Source organism: Callionymus lyra, chromosome 8 (genome assembly GCF_982586985.1).
Source record: "Callionymus lyra chromosome 8, fCalLyr1.hap1.1, whole genome shotgun sequence".
Classification (NCBI taxonomy): Eukaryota; Metazoa; Chordata; class Actinopteri; order Syngnathiformes; family Callionymidae; genus Callionymus; species Callionymus lyra.
In genome coordinates, this window is record NC_141825.1 from 10,742,551 (window position 1) to 10,764,595 (window position 22,045).

General features: G+C 37.9%; 1 protein-coding gene across 1 annotated transcript in view; it reads left to right on the forward strand.

The window, feature by feature from the left end:
• Positions 1-22,045, forward strand: part of b4galnt4a (beta-1,4-N-acetyl-galactosaminyltransferase 4a) — a 185,524-nt gene that overhangs the window by 49,029 nt on the left and 114,450 nt on the right. The window contains exon 2 of the mRNA XM_087796670.1: positions 15,351-15,463. Within this exon, the coding sequence (XP_087652796.1) occupies positions 15,351-15,463 (113 nt within the window). The remainder of the gene's footprint in view (positions 1-15,350; positions 15,464-22,045) is intronic.

The window sequence follows — 22,045 nt, forward strand, 5'->3', positions numbered from 1 at the left end:
TTATTTATGTCTACATTAAGTCAATTTTTCTGTTCTTTGTTAGGTCTGAAAGCAAAAAAAAACAACACTTCAGATTCTTCCTAAATCCAAATGGAACTGTAAATCACCACCAAAAATCCACCTCTAAGAAAGGAGCATCTAACCAATCCTGAAAATCCATTCTCCACTGATTTCAGCTATTTTACCACACAATAGTGGAGTTTTCTTCCAAGCAGCTCTCTTTCATATTCGATTTTTTAGTCTTTTACTCGTATTTTTCTTCACTTATTTTCGTTCTGGAAATTGTTCTGGTCGGTGCAAGAGACTCTTTCAACATTTACCTAAAATTCCAGTGAAATCAATTCAGAAACCTTTTTTCGCTAACATACAAACAGATCCAGAAACACAAGGTAACAGAAGGAAGATAACATTAGCGTAAACCTGTTCCACAAAAAAGGTTTGTTTAAAAAGTCACACTACACCAGTACTCAACATTTTCTTTATTACTTTTAATAACACATCGATGGACGCTCATATCGCAGAAGTTCCTGTAATGACGCTCTAAAATCATTCGCCATTACCTGCAACTGCGATGATAAAAAAAAGTTCCCTGACTGTGTTCCCGTCTCCTCTCGCGCACTAAAGTAAGACAAACTCATTCTATCTCAGATGCAAATGGCCATTTTTTCCATTTGTTTTTCCAACATTACTCTGAAACTATCTTTGTATAAGTGTGCTTCCCTCGCCGCTCAGGATTAAGGTCATTCCATTTTCCCTCACACAAGTGCATTGGACCTCGGGGCTTTGAATTTATGTCGGCCTCCACTCGGGGCGTTCGTGTTGTTGGAATTTCCCTAAGTGGCAGCTTTTGTGTTCTATTAGTGAAGAACGACGCAATACAGTCGCGCCAAGAGGAGGACGTGGACTTTTCCTTTTCCCACTTTACATTCTCTAGACTGTCTTCGGTAAAAACACTAATGTTTTAAATACTTCTGCTGTGGATGAATAAACTATGGAAGCATTAAAAATGAACACGGGGAATGTCACGGAAATGTGTTGAACGTGATTTAAAGTGACAGCTCCGGATTTAATGGGAACATTATTAGCATATTTATTCATCTTAAGCTATTTTCTCGGATTTTGTTTCTTGATGTTTTGACTCTATGAAATGTGAATTAACGCTTGCGTTACTATGCCATACCAGCTTGTATTTTACTCGTAAGAACAACGCCTACTCTTTAAGAATTCAAAGCCTACCAAGAAGTTCTTCTCAGTCTTTTTATTTACACAACGGCTGGTTTTTGTTGTCAATGGAGGAAAAACAAACCTGTTTTCAGCCATGTTTACATCACCAGACAGCAGTGGTGAGCTTGAGATGTTTTGCTAATTAGCATTAGCATTACCACATTATCAATATTTTTGTAAATTTAAAAAAGAACAGTAATAATGATTTCCCCTGCGATAAAGACCACCCAAGACAGCGATATGACGGTTTAGAAATACAACATTGCTAGTTCTAAAAAGCTAAATGTGCAATTTATATGTACATACATTTATAATTTAAGTACCTACAGCTATCTTGCTAACACATACTAATAAACACGACCTCCTTGGCAGGGATAATAATAAGAACGATGTATTTAATATTGGCCATAAAAAGCCATAAAACCCCTAGAAAATATAAATTAAGTTTTGTCTCCTTCAGAGCTCGATCCCTCCATTAGTCAGCGGTCATTCATCTTCTCAGGAGTCCGTCTCTCCCGCTCTGCCTGAAGTCACTTTGCCAGACAAGGGCTGTCAATCATGGCTTCTGTGGTGTCAGAACTCAATATGGAGCTGTTTCAGTAACCGTCTGCTTCTTAAGGCAATTATTTGAAATGACACTGAATCAGTGAATGGACCGGTCCGGCTAGTGTCGCAAACTCGTCTCCGGCGTGTCAATGAAACGTCGGGAATGAAGTTTTGAAGCCGTTATCCGTCACTGAACTCAATCTTATGAAGAAGTTATAGAAGTTTTTAGCTTGAATATAAATATATTCTCTTACTTGCAGCTTGAGATTATCTGTGTCCTTTTTAGTGTGGAGTTCATGTTTTCTCCCTGTGCTTGCTTTGGTTAAGTCTGGTTTTCTTCCCACTGTCTAAAAACATACAGAGGTTGATAAAGTTTCTTCCAGAAAGAAACACGTGCTGGAAAATTAATGAATAAATGTCCATTTACTCTTGAAAAACTCAAAACCTAAAATTTAAGAAGATTTTCCCCCATCTGTATTTATTTTACATCTTTTTTTCGGGATTAAAACCTTTTTTTTTTTACTAGTTTATTAAGTGGTTATTGATAAATGAGCTCATCTTTGTTACCTTTTTTTTGAGCATAGACAAAAACAAGATTTTTCAAATCAAAGAGATGTTTCAAATGTATAAATTAAAGTACAGTTCAGAGTATTTTAGGTACATTAGATTTTTAGTTTTAGTTTTGTTATAAAGAGTGCAAAAAAAGCAAAAGAGAGAAAATCAACAAATTCACGTTTTTAAGGTGTCATGACTTTTCACGTTAAATTTTTAACGATTCGTCTTTTGAATATTTACCCCCACAAAAACGTTTTTTTTCATTTCATTTGTATTTATTGTGTGAATGCTGGGAAGCATTCACAGTATTGAGATCCTCCTTCCTTCTGACCTAAACTTTGTGCCGCTTCTCCTCCCACAAATTTATCCGATTTGAACCGTTCAAACTTTTATCAATTCAGATCGTTTCTGAAATCCGGGCTATGTTCTATCTTTCTTTTACCTCTTCCACTCTTTCTTCAACTCATGTTTCAACTCCTTCCACTTGACCTACTACTTATACTTTTACTACTAATTCCACTTCTACTTCCACTACTACTTTTCTACTACTAATACTACTACTACTTATACTTTTACTACTAATTCTACTACTACTTCTACTTTCAATACTAAGTCCACTACTACTTCCACAGCACAGCAGGGTCAGCATGCACACTGCATTTTCATCTGGAAATGCACTTTTTCTAGTTTATTTTAGTATATGTCTGTTTGCCTACCTTTAACGAAACACTAGTTGCTGTTTGGTGAAGAATAAACGAGCAAGGTTTTCGGGTCTTAATGTATCTGATCTGCTAAGTCTGGTAATGATTCCTGAAACAGTTTTGTTGGAGCTAAACTAAAGACCAGGGAGCTCCCACCGCCAGCCTGATTCATCATCGTCCCAGCAGCCCTCCACTCAGCTTCATTACCAACCGGCTAATGGTAGAGATCAGGGCAGTTTATTTGCTATAATTAGCTCACTCCATTTGGCCGACACAGTCTCAGCGAAGCCTGGTAAACTTATGCTGCCCCCCTGCCACGCTGCAGGGAGAGAATATCTGAGCTACGAATGCTTGGCTGCAGAGCCGAGGAGAGAGAAAAAAACCCCGACAAGCCCTCAGTTTGACGTCGCCAATTGCCGGTTGTCTACCGTGTGCCCGTGACGTCGGATCAGATTGAATAGAAGAAAAGAGCTTGTTAAAAGTGGCAGCTTGTTTTCTTAATGCGTTCTGGAGAGAGAGGCGGTCGATCAATGAGCAGCTGAGTTGCGTAGTGACCGGCTGATGGAGGGATTTTTCGTGAGCAAGAACTTTTATGCGTGTCGTCTTATTTAGCCATCTCTGAGATGAGAGGAGGCGTCACCACTCGAATATGAGACTCTATTGAATTTACAGCTGGAAAATGTACTTATTTACACACTTCATTGCACAAAATTACTATGATAAGCAGTATAAAAAATATATACCGTATTTTCCGCACCATTAGGCGCACCAGATTATAACGTGCACCTTCAATGAATGGCCTATTTTAGAACTGTTTTCATAAATAGGGCGCACAGGATTATAAAGTGCATAGAATAAAAGATACAGTGAACGTTTGACTGTGCGTTATGCATCCACTAGATAAAGCTGTGCTAAAGGGGATGTCAACAAAACAGTCAGATAAAGTCAAACTTTATTAAGCGTTCTGACAACTCCGTTCACTCCCATGGTAACAATGTTCAAATGATGATTAAAATGCTTCAAGCAGCGGCGCGTGAGACTGGTGTTGTGAGCAGACAACTGTTGAGCGAGCAGCAGTGAAGTTGAGCACATGTATGACAGCTAGAGCGTGCGTGTATGACATGTTGAACGCACGTGTATGACTGGTTGAGCGCACAGTAGTGATTTTGAGTGTACAACAACCAAGACACAGTCGCTCAAACTGGTGGCTATAATATCACTCCATAGACGTCCGCCATGATGTGACGTGCGTCATAAATCCCACCCCATGATGACGCAATGACGTAATCCCATGCAGAGTCATGAAAGTGTTTGTAAACAACTCACCCACCAGGTATGTTCATATATAAAATGCTCCGGATTATAAGGCGCACTGTCGTCTTTTGTTCATCACAGCAAGAAGTTTTCCAGGTTCACCTTCATGTCGGGTTGCGTGGGTTTACTCCGGGCACTCCTCCCACAGTCCAAAAACATACAGAGGTTGATTGGGAACTTGGGGAAATTGTCCGTAGGTATGAGTTAGTGTATGTCTTTGTGTTTCCAGCAAAATAATGGCGTCCTGTCCAGGGTGTCCCCTGCCTCATGCTTAATGAAACTGGGATAGGCTCCAGCCCGCCCCGCGACCCTCACATGGGATTTAGCGGCACAGAAAATGAATTAATTAATATATATGTAACACAATAAATACGTTTTTCAGACTAAGAAGATCAGGTTTGAAATCTCCCCCGGATGCATGAGTCATAATTAGATAAGTTGACTTGCTAGGAAGTGATTAGAGTCAGTTATCTTTTCATTTATTTATTCAGTCTTCTGGAAAATAAACACAGAGAAAGGAAACATGCACTTTTAAACCAACGGGACGAAAGTTAATAAAATATTTGTGTAATACTACTGGGATATAGATATTTTTGGACCTTCTTTTCCTGCTATTTTTTTCCAATTTCTACTCACTCAAATTCCCAAATATTCTTTCCAGTTATCCATCTACATTCTTCTCTGTTCATCCCTGATTCAATTTGTGTTGGAGGAGGGAACCTTGGCATGTTTGACATCCCGAGGCTCGATTCTAGTATGTGGGATTAATTCATGTTCACCATTTTCGATGATCTCCACTAACATGCTTTTATTTAAATTCATCTTTATCCTGCCAACTAGGGTTAGCATGGACGTGAGTGAGCGACATACATTCTCAGATGTTTCTGGTGGACTTTGGAGACGTAGCCCGGAGACTTGTTTGTCACGTCTTCTTTCTTTCCTGATACTTTTGATGTCAGTCTCTTGTGTGACCCGGGCTCAGAGGAGGGTTTAAAGGAAGAGGAAGCCGTTCCAGAGGAGAGCCGGGCGGAGGGTTAGAAAAACGATGGAGATGCACATTTGCTCTCTGATGTGGAATCAAAGGATTTTCCCTCACATAGAAGCTGGAACCTTTGCCAGGGTTTATTTTATGACCTTTAGCTTGTTAGTCTGCCTGCGCTTTCATCACGGCAGGTGTTGGAACTGTGTTCTGGACCTTTAATGAAGTTCAGCTATAGGTTTTTGTAGAGTTCTGGACCTGCACTTGACTGACCTGTTCAGTTCAGCTTTAGCTGAAAACACAGTGAGTTGTGTATTTCTGAGAGTCTTACATTTCAGTATTGCTGCTTCATGTATTCTATATTAAAGTGATCAAAATTTGACTCATTTTCTACCCACTTGTGTCGTCTAAGGATTGAGATTAATCTGCGTTTGTTGGAAGCACATGTCTATATAACAGTCATGAACAGAGCTCACTTTTCTTTGTCCAAAAAGACAACAAAATCCAAATACCTCAATACTACATATCTGTAATGTACTGAGGTATTTGAATGTATTTTGCCCTGTTTGCTACATTAGCTTGGACTTACATTGTTGCCTTTAACTCTTGTAGGAACAGATCACCATGGAAATAATCCCAAACTTGAGTGAGTAGAAATATGATTAAAATTTGAATTTTGGGTGAACTATCACTTTACTATTCACATATCCGGTATGATATTCAGCAAAATGTATATTTTTGAGTGTGTATAAGTCTGTTAAGGTCATTTTTAAAAAGTGTTCTTTCTCTCACCAAAATGTTCAATTCTTTGCAATGAATTTTTTTTTAGTTTTTTTAATATAACCCAGTTCAGCGCTGTGGTATCCAGGGATGGGCGTCGTTTACTCCCTTTACTGCTGTCAAACTGATACTTTTGAAAATGCTCAAAGGAGACACAAAAAAAAGACAAGCATTGACATTGGTGATCGACATTGTCTACCATCTGCCGTACAGATGGTTCATCTGGCTGAGACGTTGCTTTAGCAATTAAACAAGAGAAAACTTTATGGAAAAATACATTAAAAGTATAAAACTTACATTTCTAAAGTTTGGACAATATATATATATATATCTTTTTATTCAACATATCTGGATTTTTCTGAAAGTACTGTTACTGTGACAAGTTTGATTTGTGAGTCATTCGTTCGCAAAGTATTAACAACTGACAAAGATTTTAACAATCGAACTCGCTTAAGTTGGAAGTTTAGATATGGAATTTTTTTTCCATTCTTACTTAGATATAAAATATATACTTTATTTGTTTAATGGACATATTTATTTCCGGCATTTTACTGGTTTATTTACTTGCTCAATAAATGAGTGTAATGCACTATGTGGCCTCATTAATAAATGCTGAGTGTACCATTTTGTTATCAAGGTTTTGGATTAAATAAATAAATAAATAAAGTTTAAGAATTTGTGCAAGGCAGCTCTGTCCCTGGACGGATCAGGAAACTGCAACTCCAGCAGCAGACGAAACATGAAGTGTATGAAAATGTGTAAACCTGATACATGTGAGAGAGATAATATATTAGTACACAAATGATATTTTCATTTTCTTTGATTAATCTATTAAATCAAAGGTGCTTTTGTAATCCAATATTTGCTCTGAGTCAAAAACCTCTCGACATACGAATCAAAATTGTTGAGATTGACAACGTGCCAAAAGGGGAAAAACATGTGGTTGAAGTTGTTTTTTCCTCCAGCCCTGAAAACAACACGACTATTGATCCGTTTTATTTTTGTGCTAAAGTTGCCTCCAAACTCCCTCACATCAACTCCAATCAAGCGTGATGCTCGGCTCGTAGTGGGAGCTGAACCAGCAGCTCAGAGTCCCGGGCCGTTACCACAGGTTGAAAAAAATGATGAAGTGTGCAGTCAGCAGCGGTTCAGCAGGCGGAAAAACAACCGCAAAGGTCATGTGGAGACAGCATGAGTTGGTCAAAAGAAGCTCGGTACAATAGAGGTTTGACGAAGGGCAACTCTAAATACAGCTCCTCGGCTCTCAGAGGAGCAGGCGGGCGTGTCGACCCGGGATATTGTCGACTAAGAAAGGAAAAAAAACCTGCAGTGCTCGCGTCTTATCATCGATACGCAAAGGTTGGTTAGGAGATTGAGTTGCAAGAATTGCACTTAGGTTCAGTGGGTTTTTTTGCCGTTAAGGACAAGACAGATAAATGTGCTGGAGCACTTTCGCACACAGAACAGCCCCCTTGATACCTCCGGCTTCTTCTGGATCACTGCAAGACTATTTTTTTTTTAAATGCCAGCTTATAGCGTTCATTGTAGGAGATGATGTCCTTTGAGAGAGTAATGATTTTGTGGTCGGTGCCACTTATGCCACTGTAAGTGAGATCATTAATGTGTATCTGGTGTTTGCAGTAAATCTCAAAATATGGACTAATGGCTGCAGCATTTAGCACTCGTGCAGAAATCGATAGCAATAGATGAAGCGTTTTTTGTTTTTCCATTTTATACATGCATCTCAGACCATTATACAGATAATATGTTGAAATGAACTTGAATGTTTCAGTTTTATTTTTAATCAAAAATGGCATTACTGAACTATTTTTGTGAGTAGGTTGAAACAATCCTTTTGAAATTGTTTGAACAAATAAATAAAATAAGCTAAGTACTATTTTTCACCTCAAACTTTAGCTTGAGGTTAACATTTAGTGAATTTCAAGGGGACAGAGAATTCTATAAAACTTTAAATATGTTTATTTTGATTAAATTAATATTTAATAAACATTAGATACAGAAGATTTCCCTCATTTCAGCTACTTTTTGGATTCAAGAAAAATCACAGCAATTGCTTATAAATAAAAAAACAACAACTTGAGATTTGTGATTGAGTGTTAAATAAGTAATAAGTGTATAAAAAACTAGGTTAGGTGGTAAACTTTTTTAGATTCAATATGTCAACTGTTTATTATTATTATTAACTTAAACAAAGAATAGAAATCAGACCTGGTTTAAAGAAAGAAGAAGAGTTTACATGTCTATACATTTGTTTCTGAAGCACAGAGCTGTTAGTTCGCCGTTATATCACAGTTTCACAAGCTGTTCATCATATATTTAATATATTATATTATATAAGCAGTGATGGAAATGTACAATCAGTGAGATAATATCATTAAATGTGTTTAAGTAAATTGGATAAATATACTTTAGCTTAGGACTTTCCCATCAGCAAGCCTCACCAAAATAATTTACCGACTGATACTTAGCCAGAATTTGAAATTTACATTACTGTAGTTTTATTTACATCCATATAGGTCTTCGGATAAGGCCAAGAACTTATTGCATTGTTAACCAAAAAAATGAAATAGAATGACAAAAGGGGAACTGCAATCAGGACAGGGTTAAAAACATATCAGAGGTATGTCCTACATAGGTCTATGAAAAGATTATTTTTCATAACCATGTGACGCCAACGTTTTGTTGAGGCCAAGTCTGTAACCACTCATTTTCAGGATACTTTTTTACGAAAACCTTGTTGAATAAAATGTAATTTCAAACACCCTTTGTATTGTGAGACAATTATGTTTTATTAGTAAACATTATTAATCTAATTGTTTGATTGCTACTCACTGTGGTTCTGTTTTGAATGCGTGACATTTTGACACTTTCATTTTTCGCCGCTTTTATCACTTCGGCTCTTTTCTTTTCAAAGCTTACAGCCCGCAACACATTGCTGGCAAACAACAAGAGCCGCGGTCTTGAATAGAAATAGCAGGAGGGCCATTGTGCCGTTAGTTGTTTACCAAAGGGACTCAGAGAAGCTCTTGTACCGAAGCGATTATTTCGAGAATACTCAGGTGAAGTTGAAGAAAATGTTGTTTTTTTTTTGGTGAGATACTACATGTGCATGTTCTCCACATGAATTCGAAAAAAGAGCTCTTTTTTGTTTTACGTTTTAATCAGTCTGTCACGCTGGATTGGCGCTTCGAGTGCAGATTCAAAAAAACAAAATAGCCTGTCGGTCCGTCTACGAAAATGAAGGAGGATTCTTTACATTTATGGAAGAAGTATCTTCAATTTCTCTTGTCTGTGGCAGCGGAGCAACAGAATAGTGTCACGATGTTCGTTTGAATCAGCGTTAATGACAAAACAGCCGCTGCAACAGCAAGCATGTGGGTTTAGAACATGACAGTAAGCGACAGAAGTGTCGCATCCCTTCTCCGCCGCTCACATCCTCTCCGCTGACACCAGGTACCATATTAGTTTGCCTCAACTAGCTCGTCTTCATGGCTGGTGCTGAGTAATGTATCAGTGACCTTGGGAAAGATGGACCACTTTATTTCCTGTATGCAGCTCTTACTTCGAGCTAAGATTCTTGACTTCTTGATTTTCCTGAAATATTCGTATTTACGTTTATTTTAAATTCTTCTCCTGCTGACATTCATCGGCTTATTTATTTTTAGGATGAGCCCTGGAGCAGTAAAGCTGGTGAGTCTGAACAAGTGGGATATTGGATTGAAGTCATGGGGGCTGCAACATATTTCTCATTAAAGGCTCAAGCTGGAACTTAAAGCAGCACTAAATAATATTTTGACATGTTTATTGTAACTTTTTTTGTCAATGTTTCGAGCCATTATTGATTGAATTTAGGAAAAATCCATTTATATTTACAATACTCTTCATAACGTATCTTTGCCCTGGTGCCAAGTGAGAGTGCAACAACGTGCAGTTCATCAAGTGTCCACTTGAGGCTGGCTTCAGAGAGCTCACTTTCACAGCTAAACATTTTTGCTTGGATCTCAGACACACATTTTTACTATTGGCACATACTCTATGGGTGGTGCTTTTTTCCCCCAGGTTTTTTTCTTTCGTTTAAATTCCTGTTTACATTCAGTTTTCTTGAATTTGCACTGAAAAGGATAGTTCTTGACCTGACTGAGAAAGTGAGAAAGAAGTGACCCATTCACTTCCTTCCCTTGAAGTTAGTCGCCCCGGCTTCAACTGACTGGGCACAATTTTATCAGCCAATCCTATTTTAGGCCTGCCAGATTCGTCCGGAATCCGACTGAAACTGACAGTTTTTTTTTTACGTACATTTGTATTGATACTCTTCTAACACCAGGGGGAGCCAGAAACACCCTTTAAACCGTACCGACATTGGCTTTAATAACATTGCTCTATGAAGCTGTTTTTTCCTCTTTAAAAAACTAAAATCTTTCCTGTCAGTTAGAGATACGTAAAGTAAATTTTTTCGAGCTTTATTGTTTTTGACAAGGTCGCATTGTAGACGATATTATTACCATCTGAGTGACAGATACTTCATTATTCATATATATAGCTACAGAATATATGTATCCTGGCAACAAGAACCAAGTGAAAGCAAGAAAACTAACCAGGGTAAATAACCTGGTGAGGTATTGTCGTATGTATTAATCCCAACATGTTTTTCTGCGGAGAAAGTGCTGCTGTGTTTAACATAAGTGGCTGAACTTGAGGGAAGTGTCTCCTGAATGATTAGTATTCACCCGGATTGTCAGCTTCTGGCGGTTTTCCATTAACCTGCCAGTCATTACTTCATTAGAGCGTGCATTGGAGACTGGAAGAAAGCCTCTCACGGTTCGGCATCCGAGTCCTCCACGCTCGAACTTTTCTTAAAGGTCACCTCGTATTCCCTGCTTCACACTCTTCGCGCGAGTTGAAATGCCATGTTGGAAATGAAATCCTCTGCGTTTTAAACCGGATCCAACACCTGCAGGAAAAGGTCTTGGGGGCGAACAGGTGTACATGTCATGATGTCGCAGCGCTACATCTGTTAATAGAGGAGAAAATGCAGTAGAGAGGAATCGTGGCTTCCCATTATTTTCCGAAATGTTGACAGGAAGAGGATGGAGGAAACACAGGAACTCTGAGAGAGAGACAACTGCTGCTGAAACTGTAAACTGTCACTTTCTCGTGGACAAAAACTCCCTGCGGACTTAAATAACAATGTTGTGAGTTCCAACATTTGGAGAAAGAAAATACAAAGTGTACTTTTGCGATGTCAAGTCCTGACTTTATTGCAAACCGTTCTAACAGTAATGACTACAAAAAACTAAAAATGAAACGACAAAATTACTAATTTCAAGTAGTGGTGAAGGTTGCCAGACCTGTATGAATAAAAAACAACGAAAACAACTTTTTTTTGCAAAGACGTGTCACAAAGCAATTCCAATTATTTATTTGATTATTTTTTATTATTGTTGGGTTGTACTCATAGAGGATAATACAAAGTTAGCTTGCACGTAAAAATTTTTATTTTCTTGCCCACTAAATGGCAACTATTTTCTCATTATTTTCTCCCAAATATATTAAAAGAATTATTAATAATATTTTTAATTATATAGTTGTCTACCTCACTGTTGTTTTCCTCAGAAAAAATAAATGAAAATCGAAACACCTCCAATTTGACTACTAGCCAATTAGCTAATCTGTTGCTCATTCAATGAGAAGAACACGGAAATAAGAGACATATACAAAAAAGGGAGAGAAATAAACATTTGAATAATTTCTTTGAACACAGACATGGTCAGAAAACACACAAATATTTAGTATACATTTTCAATTGTACTTGTGTGTATATATATATATATATATATATATATATATATATATATATAGTATTTAATTATTCCCTTACAATTCCGATCGCTACACAGCAGTTAACAGAACAGAAGAACATATAAATAAATAAGTTCAGTTTACACCAAAGTCCAACAGGAAGATTTCAATTCGTGGTCAGTGTGTAGGAGGTTGTTGGCATCATCCATGTGTAGTGTGTTCTGTTTTCTGCAACTGTCAGAGGACTTTCAATGATCTAAGTTAAGTAAGTAAGTACAATTTACTTTGGACCTTCTTGTACAGATGCTGTTAAATGACCAGTCAAGATGTTTGTCCGACCACACTGTGCGTAGTACTTTCTGCAATCCTGGGCTTGGTTGTGGTCTGGACCTCCCAGAGTCCAAGACTAGCTCCTTGTTCCTTAAGGTGTTGATCTTCAGATGATTTTCTTATCGTGCTCCTATACTCGTCCTCGTTGTACAGCAGACTCTGACAAAGTCGTGTTTTGTGGTTACATTTGTGGGTATATTGACAATTTTTCATCTCTGTCTGGTTTGGAGGTCAAATAAATGTCTTTTTGTCTCTCCGTCTGAGCGGTGCAGACATCAAATCAATCTCTCTCAGCTTTAGCAGATTACTGTCCTCACACAAATATATTTCCGCCGCGTGGTAAGCACACAGCAACAACAAATACACAAGGTGTTTTCATTTCCAAGAGAATGTTTCGTGTCTGCTTGATAACAAAAGTCCTTTTGTAATTCAAATATGAAGCCTGAATGAGATTTTATTCTGTTCCTCTCTCCCTCCTTCGGTGCGGCAAGAGTTATTTTACTTCCAAATTGGTGTGATGTGAGAGTTCCGCCTCCCGCTCCTGCTGTGGTCGCATGCGTTAATGGAGTCGAGACGAGGCCTCACCTCATTCTGCTCTTAATGTGCACAGAAATATGCTTAAACGGAGATCTGAGGAGCCATTGACTTATGGTTTACTCGCTTGAATGACTTAAATTAACATGTAAATAAGTAGGCAGGCTGATGTTAAGGTACCTTTTACACCCATCATTCAGGATTTTGCTATAAAAAAAGCTACATAAAATTAAAAATAAACTAATTTCAATGAGATAATTTCACTCTTTTTCTTACATCTCATTGGATCAAACCTGAGAAGGTGGAAATGTTCTGTTACTTTACAGTTGTAGATTTAAAAAAAAAGTGGGAAGACATTTCTGTTTGATGTCACTTTAGTTTTGACCAAAATGATCATGGTTATCAATATTATCGCGGTATTTTTGCAACATCCTGGAAAATGTTTGAAAAACGACTCAAAAATGTACAATTGTTTTACTGTTTTGAAAATAAATACAAATATTAATGAAAGAAAACCCTCTTAAATGTAAATATATAATAGAACAACACACATTTTCTCAACAAATCAAATAAATAACTTTACTGTGCTTCACAAAATAGAGTACTGCAGTTTATTAACATGAGGTTTATTTAATTTTTTTTCCATTTCTCTATCCATTTTGTATTTATGTACTAAAATTGTAATCTTATTTTCACGTTAAGCTTTACCCAGGTGTGTGTATCTCTCTCTCTGTTTGTGTGTTTGTGTGAGTGTGTGTGTGTGCGCTCCTCACCCGGCACAGACCCACTATCGGTGTAATACATCTGTGGTCTGCGAAACCCTCCATCCTGATTGTAATGGCGGAGTCAATGACACAGGCGCCAGCTATTATTGCAGCCCATCTGAGGCACAGCGACATCGCAAAAGCCAGCGAGTATCACATTTAAATCAATGTTTAAAAAAAAAAAGTCAAACTGTTGCTTGAAAACACAATCACGGGCAGCTCCGAGGAGCCTTATTCAATGTGTAGCTGTTAACAGTAGTATTACCTGCGTGGGCTTGAATATCCTCCTTTTTATTGCATCAAATATTCATGAATTCTTTTTCTCTCAAACATTTAGTACTTAGAATAAAAATGTGTTTACCATATGCTTACCTCAAAGAGCTTTTTATTTTATATTGTTCAAAATGTGCATTTTAAAAGTCAGCGTTGTTTATCACCTTCACCCTGTAGATTGTGTTTTTGTTCTATCTGGCTGTTGTCATGTCCTGTCTTGTATGTGACCATTTGTCTCACTTCCTGGTTTTATTGTGAAGTCCTGATCCCCGTGTGTTCGTCAACTTCCTGTTGTGCTCCCGACCTGATTGCCCTGATTCGTGTCACCTGTGTCTTCGTCTCACCTTCTTCTTTGTCAAACATTACTGGTACTTGTGTTGCCTTCTTGTAGTGTCTATTCATTTCAGTTTGCCCGATGTTTTTGTAACTTTTTAAATCAGTGTCTGCTCTTTTTCTGAGCCTTTTCATAATAAAGTAGTTCATTAATTCTGTTTCCTGCCTCTGCAATCGGGTTTGTCCTGACAGCTGTTATAGATAAACAGAAGATAGAAGAAACTTTTAACAATTGTATTGGACATCGAACTATTAGATCTTCGATCTTGGCTCCATGAATTTTGTTTTTATTTTATTTTATTTTGAGGACTCTTTATTCGCCCGTTGCTTCTGAAAGCTGCTGTTTACGCGTCCTACGCTATATAGAACAGGACAACTTGACGTCATAAATCTTACATTGAATCAATATAAGAAATCAACTTCAACGTGAGTCTTGTGACAAAAGGATTTATCATTGTTCGTTTGATATTATTTTAATGTACGAACCAAGTCTGGAATGCAGCAGAGCTTAACTCACCAGTGGCCCATTGGTTCACCACATACAACAGGTCTGTCGAAATCAATCATACAAGTGGCCAATATATTTTAGAAAACAAGATTGAGGGCCGAACAAAATGTACTAAAACTGTCGATAACCGGCAGTAACAGTGCAATATTGTCTATTCCTTTTTTTGAATCCAGATTTGAGTTTGAAACCGGGGACCTTTAGGTTTAATGGTCAGGGAACTTCCTTTTTTAATCACAGAAGTTTTAAGAAATGAGTAGAACTGTTGAGTGCTGTTTTATAAAGCCATGTGAAATGTTGTCTTTGGCAGAGGAATGCACCATCCCAGTGCTTGTCTAGCATTTTATTTATGACTTCACCTTAGATCAATAAAGACCTAATTTTAACTGTACATAATTTCTGCTGCTCCCATCATCCATCTGTGAAAGATAAACTTGCCTCATCTTCTCTCCAACTTCCTGTTTTTCTTTCTCCAATTACTTTTTATCTCCTCTCAAACATCCCCTGAAAACTTGCATCGACTTATTAAATTTCCCAGCCAAGGATTATTGTTATGAGGCCAACATTTACTTTTTTTTTTTTTTTCTATACAATGACGAACGACGACTTTGGAGCTATTTCGGCTCATTAAAATTCATGACAAAATGTCGCCCTGGCTCTCAAGCACTATTTGTGTTTTCACCTTGGCTCAGATGGAGACAGGCAGACGGAGGGGACGGACGCCAGCCGCAAGAGGGACGCTCGCTCTTCGGCGGGGCACCACAGGAGCGAAGACGCCAGCGACAGCCGGGAGGACGAGGGAGCAGTGAGTCTCTTTTCCGTTGTCTCTCTGCAGAATGTCAATGTGGCCGAAAGATGACTACGTCATGTCACTTCTTACAACGACAGTGTTTTCAACAAATATTTGTGTTAAGGTTAAATTTAGCATACGATACTTTTATATCTCGGACCTAAAGAGAGTAGATTCATGTGGTTTTGTGCCTTTAATCTTTTAATGAAGAGAAAGTATTTTTTGGATCAGGGGTCCCCAGTTCGTGGACCGGGCCCCACAGAAAGAAAATAAAAAGTATGTTCTATTTAATATTACTGTGTAAAAAGTGTTTTATTTAGAAAAATAATCCATGATTTTTTTCTGAAATATCATACTGTATTTTTCGGACTATAAGGCACACATAAAAGCCTTTAAATTGCTCAAAAAACAGTGCGCCTTGTAATCCGTAGCGCCTTATATATGAAAATTACCTGGTGGGTGACTTGTTTACAAACAGTTTCATGACTCTGAGCCGACACGCCGTGGGCGGGATTACGCCATTCCGTCATCACGGGGTGGGATTTGGAACGCATGTCACATCATGGTGGATGTCTATGGAGTGATATTACTGCCATCGGTTTGAGCGAGTGTGTTTTGGTTGTTGTACACTCAAAATCACTCTGCTGCGCGCTCTAGCAGTCATACACGCGTGTGACCCTTGACTATTAAAAATGAGTAAAACAAACTCTTGTTTCAAAAAGTCTCTAAAAGCTAGGAGACGCACATATACAGAACACCATCGTCAACATACAATCAAATATACAAAGATGCAAAAAACAACTGTCAGTCCAGAGCTCTTGCTTATTCAGCGTTGTGGTGATGTTTTTTTCATGCACTTAATTGTATTTTTTTTGCTATTGTATATTTCCTCTTTCTATCTGAACATCACTCTGAGAATATAAACCTGCAGTACGTTTTTAGATGACTAATTCTATGCTTTAATTCAAACGGACAATTATTGTTGAAAGAGTAAAACGTACTTGTCCATTAGTGTAAATTCCTAATTAGTCCTGTTATCTATGTTGTCGACAATATCACTGAAGGTTCCTGCTGAACACAATTTCCTGTCTAACGCAATACTCTGTGGACACTATGAGCAGTGGTTGGCAGCCACTTTAGCTTCACTTCTCTCATAAAGTGGCGGAAGCTGGCGTTTCCCTAATGGGGAAATTAGCGAAGAAGAATAAAGTTTAAGTCGCTTTATTTCAACTAGACCCACTCTTTAGATTTCCCCACCTCATATTGCATCTCAAATTAACAAATTAAATGTAATTCTGGTGTTTAAGTGTCACCATCCCATAGGCCGAGCTGGAAACACACAAAAAACTAGCCTGAGATAGACATTTTGTTTAGGTCTTGAACTTTTAGTGTCTCTTGAAATTGCAAGCTCTTATATTATTGCCTTTTTAAACAGGCTTATTCCAGTCAGCCTTAATATTAAAAACAGCAGAATTGTCAGCAAAATATTTCATTTTGTAAATTCCAAAACAAGTTAATGGTATCAAAACTTTCAAAAAGAAGCCAAGTGTGTACAATACAGTCTGTTGTGTCACATTGCATAAATATAGGACACAAGTTAGTACTAATAAAAATGACAAAAGTAGTATTGATGTGTCGTCAAGACGTCACGAAACAGTGTCTTGAGTTCAGATTTCAATAAGTTTCAATAAGTGGTTTGGTGTCAAATATATAGAAGTCTAGATCAAGAGTTTCTACTGAAGGCCTTTGAAAATGAGGACACTGTATCGAAACAATTTCCTTAGCTATTGAATGAAACATCATCAACCCAATGCTCGGGTCTTAAGGATTTAAGTTAAGGACAGTCGTTCGCTCACTCTAGATTCGGAATGACTTCCTGTCTTGTGTATTGTGGGCTAGACGGATGGATCACTAGAGCACCGCCAATCGTTAAATCACTAAAAAAGACTTCCGTTGAAAAATATTCTTTGTGGATTGTTGTTTTTCTCAAAGTGTGTCAGGTAGTGACTTAAAAACTAAAAAAACCTTCGCAAGTACGAGTGTATTTCACTGCTTGGTTCAGAGGTCACTCAGAGAAAAGGTGAAAAGTGAGTTCATCTGTGAGCCGTGTACGGGAAAGAATAAAGACCTGCTACTGCTGTCTGTAGTTTACAAACTCTAGGACAAGTTGATTACAAACAATTATAAGGATGGAAATGGTTTTCTATTTGCAGGAGCCGGAGCCAAGGATTGAATTAAATCAGAAAATGACCATGATGAGGCCTTTAATCAGGCAGGGTTGGATCTACTCCATTATAAGCTAAGGAGGTAGTGAATTATTGAAATTGGGATTTAACTTTTCTCTGGGTGTATGTAGGGCTTGGTATTAATACAACATTTTCGATACGGCTACTGATACCGTCTCCTGAACAAAACTCTTTTCTATACCAATATTTAAAAATGACATTACATATAGAATACAATTTTAAGTTTAAAGCTTTGGTAATGTTCCACTTCTGGATTTTTTTTTCTTACAGTAACAAAAAAACATAATTTTCAATGCAAAAGCAAGCAAACTTTCTAGCAAGTGACAAATTATTCTGATGTTTACTGGATAAGCCACTTAACACTTGAGTTATCTCTGGGTCAAAGTGAACCGATGTGTTTTCACCGGGGGAAGTGTTACCACAAACACATTTTGTTTTCGGGGCTCTGGATCATCTTGACCCAGAGACAACAGAAAGGTGAACACATTTTCTTTAAAAAAATCCACATATTATACTTAAGCAATTTTACACCCAGTCCGATGTGACTTTCTATCTTTCTCCAGTGGACTTTGAGCTGCAGATGATGGTCCTTGTCTCGTAAAGTCGAAACATTTAAGACAATCAACTGACAACTTTGTACCTGTAGGCCACGCCAGCATGGAGACATCTGGAATCCCTGTTGTAGTAGAAATTGTGTAATTAAATAACACAATGTATTGATGCGTCTGCACATATGAAAAACGTACAGACGGGACCTTGAAAATGAATCGCTAACGTTGTCTCTAATTAAAACTCCTATACTTCTGTTATTGCTTTGCTGTCAGCGATCTGAAAAAAAGGTGCTTTGAATGCAGGTTGATATAGACTTTATCGTAAAAAATAAAGACGTTTCTAATATCAATATAAGTGACAGCTCTAGAAATGTGCCTGGAGAGATAAGAGCTGCTACTTTCCTCCCATTAAATTATAAAATTGCATGCAGCATGTGGACTTTTGTTGCCATTAAACCTGCCTGGGAGTTTTTTCCTCTCAGGGTTTTTTGCTGAGGCAGCCAAAGTGTATTTGTATAAAGCTGTTTATGTGGATTTTGATTCGCTCAGAAAAGTTAAGAAATAAATAAAATCCCAGCTGGAGTGTTTGATTTGAAGCAGAAATGTTGTGTTGCATCGTTAATACGGAATTGCCGGAAATAAGTCGACTGAGGTCCAGAACGAATGTTAAGTCGGAGCCTAAATGTTCCTCCACAGTCCTGCAGGAATAACATTCCAGAGCGGAGAAATAAAATCGACCTGGTATTATTGCTTATTAGAGCGCTTTTATTTTGAAGTATGCTACTTCCCTAAAAATCGTTGTCTATGTAATTTAACTTCATACTATAACCAGCCACTTATCAATAATGTATGCTCTTCCAGCAGCTCTTTGATCCATTATTCCACCGCCTGGAGTCGGTCTCTGTGCTTTTTTACATCTCGCTGTCGAGTTCTTCTCAAGTTTCACCATCACTCAGCTCACTTGTAAAATCTGAAATTGCATAACGGACAACCTTAGAAGCAGGGAAGGTCAACAAAGTGTTTTGGCATTTACCCCTTTTTTTTTTTTGTATACAGCTGAGGAAAAGTCAGTGGGTTAAACATATTGCTCATGAGTTTTATGGAAAGTTGGCTGGCTTCCGTTTGAGTTCAGCGCTAACCGCTCACTCAAGTCATCCATGTGGGATAATGCAGACAATGTGGACTTCACAAAACAAACATCATCAACCCCAGAGGCAGCGTGTACTCAGGATTAATAGAAGGCCTAAAATAACAAAATGGCCTTAATGCATCTTGGCAGTGTTTAGTGCAAACACACAGTCGGGGGCCGACAGAGAGAGAGTGTATCTGCTCTATCACACAAAAGCGGGATAATATATCTGATATGCTGTCTGATCGTGCAGCAGGGGAAAATAAGTGTTTTATGATTGGAACAGTTTGTGTGTTTTTTTGTATTGCGTTAGGGTAAAATAACACAAAATCAGACCAAAAATAGAATCATAGTCAAGAGCATATGAGCCAAGATCAAGACACGACCAAGACAGGAGTTTGCCGAGACAAAAACAAGAGTACGACTTTTTGATAATGAGGTAAAGACCAAGGCCAACTTACCACACAAACTAAAATGTGAGACCTAAATAATACAACATTGATCCATGTTCTTTGCATTGGCTGATCTGCTCCTCAATGATCCCATCAAGCAGTCAACATGCCTTGAGACTGCTTTATTGGTAATGCATTAATTCACCTTAAAATGGGGACTCTGGAGAACCGGAGACATTTGAACCACGAAACAAAAGATTACCAAGACAAAGAGCAGGAACTCTGTTCCATTTCTGTAGACTGAACTAAACTGTCATCAGCAGAACACAGACGAGGACTTGGACAGACATTGTTGTCTGAACCAGACTAGGACACACACCGATACATCCCTTGTTTTCATTCCAGACCTCTATTTATATCCTTGACAAGTCCCTGACAAAGTTCAGTACAAGATCCGTGTGAGACTCAAATATCAACTTAACAAGACAATAAGATACAAGATAGTTAGCGACAAAGAGCATACCTTATTCAGACCTGAAGTCCTCAGTCCTCACTCCCATCCACTCAAGTGTGTCTTTAATGTGTCATTAAGTGAACCAAGAACCAATTTTGTCATAGGTTGTATAGAAAAGTGTTGCCGAGGGCTCTTCCATCTCTGCCATTAATACTAAGCAAGTACTGGTTTATACTTCGCTCCCTGCCTCGGTGGCAGATTGTCGCTCGGGTCGGCCCCCTCAATACCAATACCTGCTGAGCAGAGAGAGTAATGAAGGCAAACAGGAATGTTGGGGATTTAAAAAGCCTGCGGGATGATAAAATACACAGGAGGGAAGCCGATTAGAGGAAGTTGGGGATTATTAACATTGAATTAATGTTTAGTGAAGCAACTTCCAGCAGCAAATCGTGACTGTAGGTGGTGAAGGAGTGATTTTAAAATCGAGCTCCTCCTGTCGATGGTTGTTGGCCATAGATTTTAAACTGTAAACCAACAGAGATTATTTCCCATAAGCTTGTTGCCCAAACAAATAGCATATTTATAACTGGCTCTCCTGAAACAGAAAGTAGGATTATGAAACAAAAAACTCTTTATGACCTTCTATTAATAGAGACTAAATTAAGGTGATGTGAAAACCAAACTCTACGGATTTATATGCTGTTAGTCCGTCAACGTGGCAATTTTATGAAGTAAATACTTTATAAAGTTCTCCCCCGTCTGAAATATCGGCGAAGGAGAGGTTACGTGTCCATTATGATGTACAGTAATTATGGCTTGACTCCTCCTGCAGCAGCAAAGAAGGCCCTGCTTTGTTTATACAAGGAGTCCCTTGAGGAGGTTTTCATCTCTAGAGAATGTAGTCTTCAGTGGGCGGGGCTTAAGCACATTTTCTAATGTGAATATTTTAATGAAAAGAGAGATTTGTACAAACGGACACATACTGATGATTTAATAGAGTCCAACATCTATTTAAGAGACACTTAAATCAACACATTAGTTGCCTTTTTCAAATGTTTCCAGATAATTGTTGACATACATAAAGTGTTGCCCATTCAACAACAAAACTTCACTTTGGTTGAAATGAATTTAAAAAATACAGCGCAATAATCAAACATTTCAAGATGGTCACATGACATTGACTTTTTGAATTGGACTGAAACGGTTTCAAAACCTTTGCCTCGAATTAGTTGTAGAAGACCTTCTCTCAGAACAACCTTCAACAGAGCAATTTTCACCCAGAAAGATGCTTCTTTTTTATTTTTTTATTTCTTTTTAGCAATAATAAAAAATAACATGTAACTTTATTTAAAAATGTACTAAATCAACCCTTTTTGAAAAGTAATGTGGCCTTAAAATTCTTTTGAATATTAGAAGTGAAAGTAATGAAACTTCAAAAAGAAAAAATTGAACTAAAATTTGACCGAACTCACACAAGTCTATTTCCTGTGTAGTCAATAAATATAAATACATTTATTTATTGATTTAATTCCATAAAGTCAAAAGAGCCTGTTTGACTGTCTTTTGGCGTGTGTAGTTTTGTCATTAATTCTAATTTATATATATATACAGTCTAGTGTGTCAACTGACACGCTTGTTAAATGATAGTCATGGTGCAATAACTGAGATCATGAAGACTCGGAGCAGGTGAACACAAGGAGGACATGCAGCGTCTTTATCTTCCACCTCACACAGATTTTAATCATCGAGTGATGATTTTACGGCGGCTCGTGAACCCCGAGCAAGCCAGTCTTTATTGTTAACCTCCAGCCGCTATCGTGGCCGT